We start from the raw sequence: 12,824 nt of genomic DNA on the forward strand, positions 1-12,824 counted from the left end.
ACAGAGTAGAAGGGCAGGATCGCCTCCCTCACCCTGCTGACCACTATTCTTTTGATGCAGCCCAGGATACAGCTGGCTTTCAGGGTTGCAAGGGCACACTGCCAGTTCACATCCAGCTTGCAATCCACCAGTATCCCCAGGTCCTTTTTGGCAGGGCTGTTCTCTATCTTTATATCCCCCAGCTTGTACTGACAGTGGGGGTTTCTGTGACCCAGGTGCAAGAGTTTGCTCTTGGCTTTATTGAACCTCATGAGGTTCACCTGGGCCCACCACTCCAGTCTGTCTAGGTCATACTGTTAATGTACATAGAAGATACATAAAAGTAAATATAGGCATGTAGGTACTGCCACAGTCCTTTTATAATGTCATGTAAGTATCAGTAAGAAATAGTCATTAAATTCATAGATTTTTCGTATTGTTTTATCTGAATCCAAGTATGTTATTTGCTAATCACTGGGAACTGCATTATAGCTGGGATATGACAACATATTGTCCCAGGTAAATAACATTTGTCACTCCTGTGTGAATAGTATAGTAACTTGTACACTTTGAAAAATGCACTTTATTTGTTCCCTCCTGGTAATTGATTGTTTTTTTTTTCTTGCTATGGATGATTCACCAAAAAAACTCAACCAAACAAAAAACCACGACCAAATAAACAAAAACCCTTGTATCATCGTTGCTTTAAAAGCTGGGTGCATTGATTTTTTTTTTATTTTTTTTTAATTCATTTTTTTGTGCCTGGCATTATAATACTCCTGTTGTTGTTTCTGATGTGTTACAATTCTTAAGAACTGTTTGCATTTTTTTGCCTGTGATTGCAACAGTGCAACATCTCAGCTCTTTCGTAATCTCTCATCCAGTCTTCCCATTTTGGTTTTGAGGCCACGGACCTTTCCCTCTGGGGAGAAATCAGCCCTGAGTTCTTGACTGCTCAGTCAGGCTGCTGTTTTTCTGTACCTCTGTGAGCAGCCATGACTGTTCAAGTGGTTTTAAACTTATGTGTTAGCCACACACAGCTTTTCTCCTTGGGAGGCTGTCATCTCTGGTGACAATATTGGCTCCAAGCAAAGTATCTTTAAAATCTGTAAAAGTAGAAAAGCAGAACAAGGAAAAAAGAAATTGCAACGCAGCTCTAAGTAGACATCTGTTCTTCCATCCCCCTCTCTTTTTCACTATGTGGGGACTGACATGGGTCTTTTCTTTCAAATTGCCAAGTTAAGGAAAACTGGGGTTAAATTTTCTTGCTAATAGCTCCTTACTTTGCCATGTACTTTGGGAGCTGTTCTTCAGTTCCAAACATCTGTAATACAATCATTTACAGTCATGTAACTTAAATGGGTGCAAAACAAACATGGTCTTCACAGCTACAATCTGGTCAGCTGGCTCCCAGCCTGCACTGGTGAATGAGGTTTACATTTACTGAACTTTGCGAGAGTCTTACTAGTCTGCTTCTGTACCCTGCCAAGGTCTCTCTCAGTACCAGTTCTACCTTTCAGTATGCTGAAAGACTGCCTTGCCATTTTTATCATCTGGGTCTCTATTAAAGACATTGAGTGGTATTGGCTGTAGCACTGTTTTCTGAGAGATGCAGCAGCTGACTGCTGGCCAGTTGGAATTGGTGCTTTTGATCACAGTCCTCTGAGCTCAGTGGTGCAAACAGTTATCCACCTCTGGCATTCCACCCACCTCAACCTTATCTTCCATCTGACTGTATGAGTAAAGCAGCAGACTGTGGGAGGCTGCGGGGCATATGACATGTCTGCTTCTGTGAAGGAAGCAATGTCATCGTGGGAGACAGCCTGGTAGACCAGACCCTGCGTGCACATGGCATAACCGAATAGGCTGTTACACCCACCTTCTTTATCTATAAAATAGCTACTGTTTAGACTGTTCAGTCATTAGCTTTTAACAAAAAGATAAAAAGAGCCAAGCATTTGAAATACTATGTTTTAGGTATGGCTCTTGCTTTATCAGTGCATTGTTTACCTTTCACTGTAGATACAGATGTTCTGCTGAGGATAGAATGAGTATAAAAGGCTGTTTAGAGTACAATAAAGTACTATGCTTAGGGATCAGTTGCAACACACACACACACACAAAAAAAAGAGATGAGATGCTTTTCATATATACAGTCCTCTTTCTTTCAAGACAAATCCTTATAATGGAGAGAAAAGGCATAAAGCTGGATAATGATCTTTTACTTACTCGAAATGTTCCTGCTGGAGAGATAGACACTGGTTACAACTTCACAAAAAATCTGAAATTAGGCACTGAATTAAAAAAGGTGGAAGCCAAGAGAAGAACAAGTGTTTCTGCGTGGAGCTTGAGACAGACCCAGGCAGTGAATAGAAGTGCCTACTGGCAATGCTGCTTTCTTCCCCCAAAGAGCCTGTGACTTGCATGGATGATCAGTAGAAATGCTGCAAATGTAATACTTACTCAAAGCACAAACAAAATAGTAAACTTGTTCTTTTGTCATATAGCTCTTGAATTTCCACATGGAGGAGGCATATCTCTGTGCCCATCTAACTCCACTATGATACTTTTCTTCTGAAGGTACATGGAATTTTTAATAGAACCGAATTAATGAATCAACTTCTGATAAACTGAATCATCTTCTTAAAATCTAGTTTCTGTTTGCTTTTTGGCTCACTAAGTGAAAAGGTGGCTGCTTGTAGGTGTGGCTGTATTACTGGTTTTACCATTTCTCCCATCTTATGTGAATTTGAGCCTTTCACTGTCATCGCTTCTGGGATTTCTGTGCCTTGGTGGTGCATTGATTGACTTCTGTTTTTACAGTCAGTTGGAAATTTCTGTTACGCAGTCCTTCTCAGATTTGATGTCTTTGTTTGACTCTACAGTACTGTCTCTGTGAACTGTTCCATTTTGGGGAAGGAGTTAAAAAACAAAACAAGCAAACAAACAAAACCCCTATAACTAAAATTCTTATGAAGGATAGGATTGTGAATAGCACAGTTGGTGTATTTCTGATTCAGTTATTAGATTATATGTTCATGCTTGTTAAAATGTATGGAAACAGCTTTTCAGAACACTTATATTACGGACCATGTATCTTACCATATTGGACATTTGAAGACAGTCTTGAGAAGAGCTTTCTGATCATACTTTTTTGTTTGTTTGTTTGTTTTTTAACTTGGTGTATATAAAGGGAACCAATTAAATCTGCAGGCAAACCTCCCCTGATTTCAGGTGAGTAGCAGTGTGTATTTGCTGATGAATCAAGTGTCACCTGGTACTGAAGAAGCACTAAGTGTGAGATTTGGCTGATTCATTTCCTTGGGCTCTTCAAGCTTTGTTTCACCACTGGCTGGTTGGAGTAAGCAAGTGTAGTTGAAGTGACTGTTACTGAGAGTTAGGAATGTGCTGAATTCTTGATCTGAAGGAAAAAAATGCAACATTTTACCTGCACTTGTTGCATAACAAATCACCAAGATGTGGTAGAAACTAGCCACGTGACTTTACTGAAGTTTGGTAAACATTAGTAAGATTGTGTATGTACATATTCATATTTGCATGTCTGGAATGTATTGGCATGTAAGCGGGCTCCAGAGGAAGGCCCCAATTTCTTAAGGTGACGATGGAACTGATACAAGCAGATTACTCAGTGGCCAGGTGTCCAGAACTTGCTGAGCTCTGGATCTCACGCATACCCTGTAAAATGTCTAGAATACTGGTGAGATCAGGTGCTCTGGCTCAGTTTAAAGTATGAGCTCATTAAAGCGTATTGGTATTGGTATTGTTGCTGAATGAAACAATGCATCCTGTTATCTTGTGTCTTGCTTTAGAGGACCTTTATACACAAACTGCGTGGCAAGTAATGAAATTGGCCTGTGCCCTTCCATTAATCTCTGTCACTCTTCTTGTTTTGTTTTCTTGCTGTTGCTAGACTGGGATCAATGCAATTAAAATGTCAGTTCAAACATTTAAGCACTGATTGAAAAGTTGCCTGAAAATAAGCAAATAAAATGTCGCCTCTCTGGGCATCTTTCAGTAAACAATTGTTTGTGGGGGTTTTTTTCCTAAGAAATTGGATTTTCCATTTTGTGGTTAATAAGATAACCAGGGAACGTGAAAAAGAAATCCTAGTTTTGCTTCTCTTAAAGTGCCTTAGAAAAAAAATGGTAAATTGATTGTAATCAGCTTTCTAAAATTGTTTTTTTCTAATAGCATTCAGAAAATCAGGAGAGCGTACATTTCAGTGTTTGTTCATTGGCTCTAGGATGATTTTTCCTACTCATGGAAAAAATACTGCATATTTTCCTCTGTTCTCGTAAGTTGTTATATTTAAATATCACTGACAGCTATGATTTAACATTCAGTTAACCTGAGACCTTCAGTGGCCTGCTGCTAGGAAGGTCTGCCAGATTTGGGCCCTTCATGGAACTGAGGGTGACCGGATCCCTGGGATGGTGCTGGGGCTTTCTGAACAGGTAGTTTACCACTGCCAAATGATTTTCACTGTCAAAATTTAGCATTCAGTTTAAGCTTTATGTTACCTTCTGCCAAATGTCTCATACAAAAGTTGAAGTTGATAATAGTTGATGGACAAAGTCTCATTCTTAAAATGATGTATTTTGTATTTTAAAACAGTGCTAGAGGAATATGGTTGAGTCTGTATTTACTGGGTTTCTTTGAAGGAGGGAGAAACCTTTTATGCTACAAAAGAATAAAAATGTTCAACAGGAACCATTATTGATGAAACAATTATTTTATTTATTTATTTATTTATTTATTTATTTTGTAATTGAGTTGCAGCTTTCTGATTTAATTTGGAGGGGGAAGAGAACAGACAAACCAGACTGACTACCTGAAATCATTTCTCTCCTCCTTCTAGTTTGGCCTTGCCTGATCGTGACTCGGTGTTGATTTAAGCTTCAGTTTTGGAGCTGTTTTACAAAGCCATATACTTCTGAAGTGAATAGAACGTTTGTGTATTTGTATAAGTTTCCTTAAGTAGGAGTTAACTGTTTGCCACAGCTACACAGTCTATTTTGTGCCTTTATCAGTTTCCTTGTACTACAAAGCCTTACTTCGGTGCCAGCTGAATTTCACAATGGATATATGAAAACAACTATTTACACATGGAAATGGGCAATCATGTTTTGATTGTTCTGTGAACATAACTCCCATTGAACCTGACATTGGAAAATAATGTCTTTTAACTGGTGTCTGCATTTATTTGCCCTGCTTGCAGGACCCATGTGGGAGCACTTTTAAATAATAGTCAGCTTCTTTCAGGATCTTGCATTTAATGTATAGGGCTATTTAAATCAAATAAGGGGAGAGGAAGAGCTTGCATCATTCAGTTATACAGTCCAGCCTTTTCTATTTTTGCAGGATGGATGAGGCCACAGGAAAGTCTCATGGTCTCTACTTGGTGCCTTATTTGTGGCAGCTTCTCTCTATCTGGGGGATGGGACAAGGCAGGTAGATGGGGAAGCAAGGAGCTGAAACTTTTTGTTTTTTCTGGGCTAAAATATTTTGCTGCTTGAAAAGACAAAAGTGTCCTTTTCCCTCACCCCGAATTAAAATCTACAACAACAACAAAACACAACTAACCATTTTGGAACTGGAATAAGATATAAAATCTATTCAGTAATTTTCAATAATTCAATAGCTTTGGCCTGGAAATAAATTTCATAAGACTAGGGATTGTCAAGTGATGTAAGGCAGTGAGAATGATCTTGCTTCCACATCATTATATTAGGAAAAAATCATGAAGCAGCTTGTGGGTTTTCTTTTCTCATGAGCTATGACTTGGAAAATGAAAATTAAATTCAAGAGGTTGAAAGTCCATGATAAGTGTTTAGTGGAAGTTTCCAGGCATGTTTTCTACTCGTGATATTAAGCTCAGAGAGGATTTGAGTTAGTCTGATAGATCACTGCAAGTAGAAAAATGACTGTTGTGAATGCTTAAATGTGCCTATTCATTTTGGTACCCTCTTAACACAGACCAAGCACTAAGAGATTACTTATGTTATTCAGTAAAGTCCATCTTCAACTGCCTGTAGAGATGATCTCAAGGTATGTGTTGTCATGTGTATTTTGTACCCTGATGTACTAGTACATCATACAAGGATTTAAGAATACAGTGCATTAAGAATAACACATTTCATGCATACAATGAATTAATAAAATTCCCCAAGTGCAATGATAGCCTGCCTGAAGTCTGGTCTGGTGCTGGGGAGCTGAGCAGAGCTCAACTGTTGTCAGGAGCTGCTTCTCTTCTGCGTGTGTCTAGTTGACACAACTATGCTTCAGCTCTTTGTAGCTCACAATTGCATGGGTTCTCTTTTGCTTTTGGAAGCTATGGAGTTAAAAATTTACATTGTCAGGTGAAACCTTACATATTTTCTCGTAATGATGGTAATGCTGGCTTCAGAGTCAAAACGTCAGTTGTGTAGCTTTATTGTTTGTTTGTTTTTTGTCAAAAATACCTGCCCACTGTCAGTTGAAGAACTGCAAAAGTGAGAAGGTTTTCGCAGCTGAAGGCCAGGTAAGAGGTTTGTTGCTGAGAAGGTGGCAGACTGACTTATTTCTATTAGTCCTGTACCCTTCTTAGGCTTGACACTTCTACACTGCATATGTCAAAGACGGTCTGTGGGAACTTTCATTTCTAGGCAGGTTTTGTTCTTTTGTCTACTTTAGGTCCATGTAATACCATTCCCCTACAGGTAACAAAGAGGTAGAAAATTTGATTTAGCTACATATTTTCAGTGCCTTTACTGCTCAGTGCTGCTGTGCAGAGGTGCACACACGACTGCTGTGAAGAAATCCTTGCAGCAATGCTGAAGTGGGTTTGTACCGCTGTGGAATGCTGTGCTGCACCATCCTCTGCACAGTGAGCTGCCATCTGCTTTACTTTGCTTCTCTCTTCCTGTGGGTAAAAAGGGCAAACCTTTAGGTTCCTGCCACAGCCAGGCCTCTGTGTAGACCTCGACTATGGAGTCAGGGCTGAGGATCTCAGATAGCTTGTGCAGTGACAAGTGTTTCGCAAAACTACTACCGAACTCAAACCCACGATACAAGAAGTTTGGTGTACAAGGCTGAAAGCTGATTTTTGTCTGGAAAACAAAATACTCTTAATCCTTCGTCCCCGACTAGTGAATTTAGTTTGCACTTTTTCGATGGACATTGTTTTGATTATTTTTCTTTGAGCATTGTGCCTTGTTCTGTCACTAGTTGCTAGTTTTTGCATCTGTATTGTACTTTTAGCATGGATAATGTTCAGATACTTAAGTGTCTTCTGGTGTATCAGGTATTTGTATTCATTTTTTTTATATTTTTATATTGAAGTATATTGGTGGTTTCACTAGCAGGAGGAAATAGAGTTGTTTTTGTGCACTTTTTCTTTATTATTGCTTTTCAGAAAGACCTCTTGCGGTGGCATTTGAAAATTACTAGGCCTCTGAGTTTCAATGATGCCCTTGTTCAATGTATTTGTGAAAGAAAGATTCTGAGAGATTTCAGGTTGTAGCGCTGACACTGCATTTCTAACTTAAACCATATCGTTTTATTGAAAAGAGAGGGAGTAAAATATCTGTGCTTCCTCATCATGGGGCTAAAAGTAATGCTCCAAGGAGATAAAATTGGCAAAGACTAAGTCTGCATAGATTAAAGGGGATGATTGGACTGGGAATACGTCAGTATTGATGACTATTCTTCAGACTACCCTGGAAATCTGCTTAAACACATTTGGTGAAAGAGATTTGCAATTGTGCTTGGAGTCCAAAGTTCCTGCTTCTGGCTTAGCTCATCACGGGTTTTTACAGCTCCTGTGATTCATTAGCTAAGTGTCCATCAGATACTGTTCACTGTGGCACCTGGGGAAAAATGCTTGGGTTTGGAGTGAGGAACATATGCTCTTTAATTACATTAGTGTCAGGTCAAGTGCTCTGGAGGTTATCAAAAGCCAGTGTATTTCCAAGAACAATACTGGAGCCTTATAGTGATCTTCATGGTTTAGTATTGTCTGTGCTAGTGGACTTACTGTACAGCTGATGTGCCTTGCCATGTCTGATAAGGGTGGGATTGGGAGGGGAAATAGCGATTCACTTTTCTGTTTGTACTTGTCCTCATTGGGTATGATTCACATTCAGGTTTCCTGTGTATGGTTTCAGCATTAGTGTTGCATAGAGTGAAAGACACGTGACAGGATTCTTGCTTCACATTGAAAATATTGATCTGAAGCATATTTTTTTGTCTTGTCTTAACTTGTTTTTCAAATTCCGTGCTGCTTTATAAGCATTGCCAATACTGTCAGTGTCTCAGTACCTACACTGTAGTAACTGATGTAGCTTTTTCCCCTTCCTCTGCCCCATAGGATACAAGAGTCTATTTGCTATTGCAGAGAGGCTACTAAGGGCTACTAAGATGATGTAGGACTTGGAGGGTAATGTGTATGAGGAGCAGCGGAGGTCCCTGGGGTGGCTCAGAGCAAAGGAGCTGAGAGGAGACCTGATGGTGGCTGCAGCTTCTCACAGGGAGTGGAGGGGCAGCGCTGAGCTCTGCTGTCTGTGACAGCGACAGGGCCCGAGGGAACGGCATGGAGCTGTGTCAGGGGAGGGGAAGCTGGGGGTCAGGGACAGGGGCTGCACCAGAGTGCACTGGGCATGGAACAGCTTGTCCAGGGCTTTGGGCACAGCCCTGAACTGCTGGAGTTCAAGGAGCATTTGGACACTGCTTCCAGACGCAGGATTTGAATTTTGGGTGTTCTGGGTGCAGCCAGGAGTTGGACTCAATGATTCTTGTGGTCCCTTCCAACTTGGGCTATTCCACAAATTTAGTACCTTCTTTCCAAATGCAACTATCCTGTGTCAGTGGATTGAACACAGGAAATGTAAGCAGTTATTGTCTCCCCACCATATGCCTGAACCTCCCTTTTCAGCACTGATGAATACATTATGGACTAAAAAAGCAAATTAGAAGTATATGGATCCATAAGTTCTCTTTATCTGTTGTACTCTGTTTTGTCCTGGAAAGATTTAGGTCAGTTAGAAAATGTAAGATCTCTGGAAAAGGATCCTTTTCTCAAAATGAAACAGAATTGCTATGAAAGCAAAATGTTTTGTATATTAACCTAGTTTGTGAGAACTTGTCCATGAACAAAAGCAGTTTTCAGATGTCCTTCACAAATGGAATCACATAGCAAATTAGCGTGGAAATGGTAATGGGGAATTTAGCGAGGCTTTGAGTTGGAATTTAGTAATAGTTATTGCAACCCCTTGGTATCCAGTTTTAAAATAGACTGGATACATTCCTTCAAAGTATTTGAGGCATCTAAGCCCTTTTTCAAACAGCATTTGTCTGCCTGGAGGTTTAGTGATGGGATCTTTCTGTTTGAAACTTTTGAAGTTCTCCAACTGGGAACAAGAGCAGCCCTAGTACTGTATTGCTGAAGCTGAGATTTCAGAGAAACAGGAAATTGTCCTTGGAAGACTTTCTCCATCTCTCTCTGTCACTTTTTCATCTCAGATAATATTTTGATCTGCGGAAACGTAAACATAATTGTGCCGTATAGAAGTCATTGAATAGAGGATATGTCAAATATTGCATTTCAAAAATGGGATGTAAAGAATTTGTAGAAATGAAAATTGAATTGACAACATGAGGTCTACTAGAAAACGGGAGGTCATGGTTGTAATTAGCTGGCTGTTTGAAAAAGTACTCTATTTATTTGGAAATTAGTGGGGAAATGATGAAATTTTCATGGCTGGTGGGAAATTAAGAAGGATCTGATGTAAGAGTTCCCTGGAGCATTCTCAAGAACTCAAAGCTCTGGAGATAATATGAGCCCAAGTTCTGTCTGGCATAGCTGTGTTGTGCGTGATGGCAGCAGTCTTGCTTGAGGAAGGGTGTATGAGTTTCTGTATTAGTAGATTATGAATCTCTACAGTTAAGAGGAATTAATGGCTGACTTCAGGAAGGTGCTTGAATACATTGTTAATCCAGATGCAGAGGATCTGTGGCCACTTGGAGAAGGACAGGCAGTATGCCACGAATTCTTGCTGTCCAAGGTTGTCCACAGCATGTTTGATTATGTGGTATTGATGGAGTCCTTGGAAATGACTCATCCTGATGAGACTCACATGACAGTACCATTGTTAGTACTTAATGTGGAGGTGCAGAACGTGATTACAAAGTAGCAAAGAAAATTATCTCTGTTAAGAGGGACTAGAGCCCTGCAACAACTACCCATTTCAGCCATATTCGTTATTTAGAAAAATGTTTGTGCATTTCAGACTTACTAATGATGATAATGCCTCTCTATCATGTTATCGTAGTTTGAAGCTGCATTGTGTCTGTGATTTAAAGATTTACTTTTCTTCTCCTGCAGGAACTCTGGAAGGTCAGTTAGATCTGCTGAGCAGAGGCAACATATATAACGTCCTAAGGATGTACTGTAACCTGGCCAACATGCATCCATTATGTGAATATTAAATGGAAGGCAGCCTTGCATTGTAGAAATTAGTTGAATGTCACTGAAGAAGTGGAATATCAGGAATGGTTTCCTGAGTTCTTCAGTTGAGCCTGGAGTTGCATGATTTACTGCTATGGTTACAGATTACATTATTAAGATAATTAAGATTATTATTGCCGGCAGCTATTTATGCTTTTTCTATTCTTCCAACATGGAGGCTTATTGGCAGTCAAATCTGTTTTCATCTGCTTGAAATTTTTGACTGTCTTTTGAGGTGGTGTCTGTTGTTTATATTAGAATAATTTTGTAAATCTGGTGTAGAGGAGGAATTGCATGTTTTACCACGTTAAGTGCAGGGAAGGTAACCTGCTGTGGACAGTAACAAATGAAGAAAAGATGTAAATGGACAGATGGATATGATGCCAAAGCAATTGTTTGTGTATACACGGTTTGTGGTGGTGTGTTTTCTTTATTTATGCAGTTATAGCTTTTGATGTCAGTGTTGTACTGAGAATAAAGGAAACTTAAGTCTACTTTCGTTTCTGCTGTTGAGATGGAGCTGACATACCGTCTGGTTGTAAGAGACAGGAATGGCAATATGAGCGCTAACAGTATAAATAGTATAAAACTCTACTTTGGATAGGATTTTTTTTTTTTTTTTAGGTCTCTTTTGGATATAGCACTAGTCCTTCTTGAATACTTATTTGGTTTCTAATGAGAAGTTTTGACATATCTCTGTGTTCTTCCTTTGCAAACTGAAGTCCTTAAGTAACAGTTGTATGGTTAAAGGAAAAGAAGCAAGACCTTCCTAACTAATATGCAAAAATGGCAAGGCTGCTTAAGAGTTGGCTTAAGTACTCGAGTACCGTTCTTCATTTCTGAGTCCTGTCTTTTCTTGAGGAAATAAGCTGCTTCAGTAAATGCAATATGCTTTACTGTACTTTCTAACCTGGTCTGTTACTGCACAGTTCATTGTAACTCAGCATTTCTTAATATTTCCCATTCAGGTAAAGATCCTTTAAATAGGCACTGATAGTAGCAAAATAATAAAATAGCCTTACTTCTTGCACTAATGTGTGTGTACATAGCCAAAATGTGGTTTTGATGTTGGCATTAGTTGGTGACAAGTATTTTGATAGCTACCAGTTATTTCTGTCTTTATCTATCAAAATTCTTAAATATTATGTAACACGAAGACTGCAGTGTTCACTTGCTCACTACTATAATATGATACAACAGCTGTGATGGAAAGCAGATAAACTGAGTCACAAAGAAATAGTGGTCTGCTACAATGGGAAACTGGGCCAATAGGTCCTCTAGTTTCTCTTCTGATATCAGACATCTTTGTTAATTCCCTGAGGTGCAGCGCATGCAAAGTTCTTGTCTCATCTCAGGACTATTTACTTGAATTCCAGTTTGAAGCAAATTTTTGTAGTGATACTTCGGAGAGAGAGTGAGCGAACTTCTGTGAACTTATTTAAATACAGAATCATTGAATCATGAAATCACTCAGGTTGGAAAAGACCTTAAAGATCATCAAGTCCAACCACAACCCAACCATACTACCCTAACTCTAACAACCCTCCGCTAAATCATGGCCTTGAGCACCACATCCAAATGGTTTTCGAACACATCCAGGGATGGTGACTCAACCACCTCTCTGGGGAGCCTATTCCAGTGCTTAACAACCCTTTCTGTAAAGAAGTTTTTCCTGATATCCAACCTAAACTTCCCCTGGTACAACTTGAGGCCATTTCCCTTCATCCTGTCACCAGTGAGAAGAAGACAACTTACGTCTCACTGCAGTCGCATTTCAGGTAATTGAAGAGAGCAATAAGTTCTCCCCTCAGCCTTCTCTTCCCCAGACTAAACAGCCCCAGTTCTTCAGCCTCTCCTCATAGGGCATATTCTCCGAGCCCTTCACAAGCCTTGTTGCCCTTCTTTTTACCTGCTCCAGCACCTTAATGTCCTTTCTGTACTGAGGTGTCCAAAACTGTACACAGTACTCAAGGTGGGGGGCTCACCAGAGCTGAGTACAGGGGCAGGATTACTTCCCTAGTCCTGCTCACCACACCATTCCTGATACAAGCCAGGATGCCATTGGACTTTGACTACCTGGGCACACTGCTGGCTCATAATCAGCTGACTGTCCATCAGTACACCAAGGTTCCTTTCCATCAGGCAGCTTTCCAGCCACTCCTTCCCAAGCCTATAGAGTTGTCTGGAGTTGTTATTACCAAATTGCAGGACCCAACACTTGGCCCTGTTGAAACTCATACAGTTTACCCTGGCCCATCGATCCAGTCTATCCCGGTCCCTCTGTAGTGCCTTTCTACCCTCTGGCAGATCAACACTCCCTCCCAACTTGGCATTGTCTGCA

At 40.0% G+C, this 12,824-nt stretch overlaps 1 protein-coding gene across 12 annotated transcripts in view; it reads left to right on the forward strand.

Annotated features, from left to right (window-relative positions):
• MBP (myelin basic protein) overlaps window positions 1-12,824 on the forward strand; it is a 108,292-nt gene that overhangs the window by 38,164 nt on the left and 57,304 nt on the right. The window contains exon 1 of one of the 12 annotated variants that reach the window (XM_040676626.1): window positions 4,394-4,454. The exons of the other annotated variants lie outside the window; for them this stretch is intronic. Coding sequence (XP_040532560.1) covers window positions 4,431-4,454 — 24 coding nt within the window. The 5' untranslated portion in view covers window positions 4,394-4,430. Of the gene's footprint in view, window positions 1-4,393; window positions 4,455-12,824 lie in introns of those variants that run through there. 12 annotated transcript variants of the gene reach the window in all.

Source organism: Gallus gallus, chromosome 2, assembly GCF_016699485.2.
Source record: "Gallus gallus isolate bGalGal1 chromosome 2, bGalGal1.mat.broiler.GRCg7b, whole genome shotgun sequence".
Taxonomy (NCBI): Eukaryota; Metazoa; Chordata; class Aves; order Galliformes; family Phasianidae; genus Gallus; species Gallus gallus.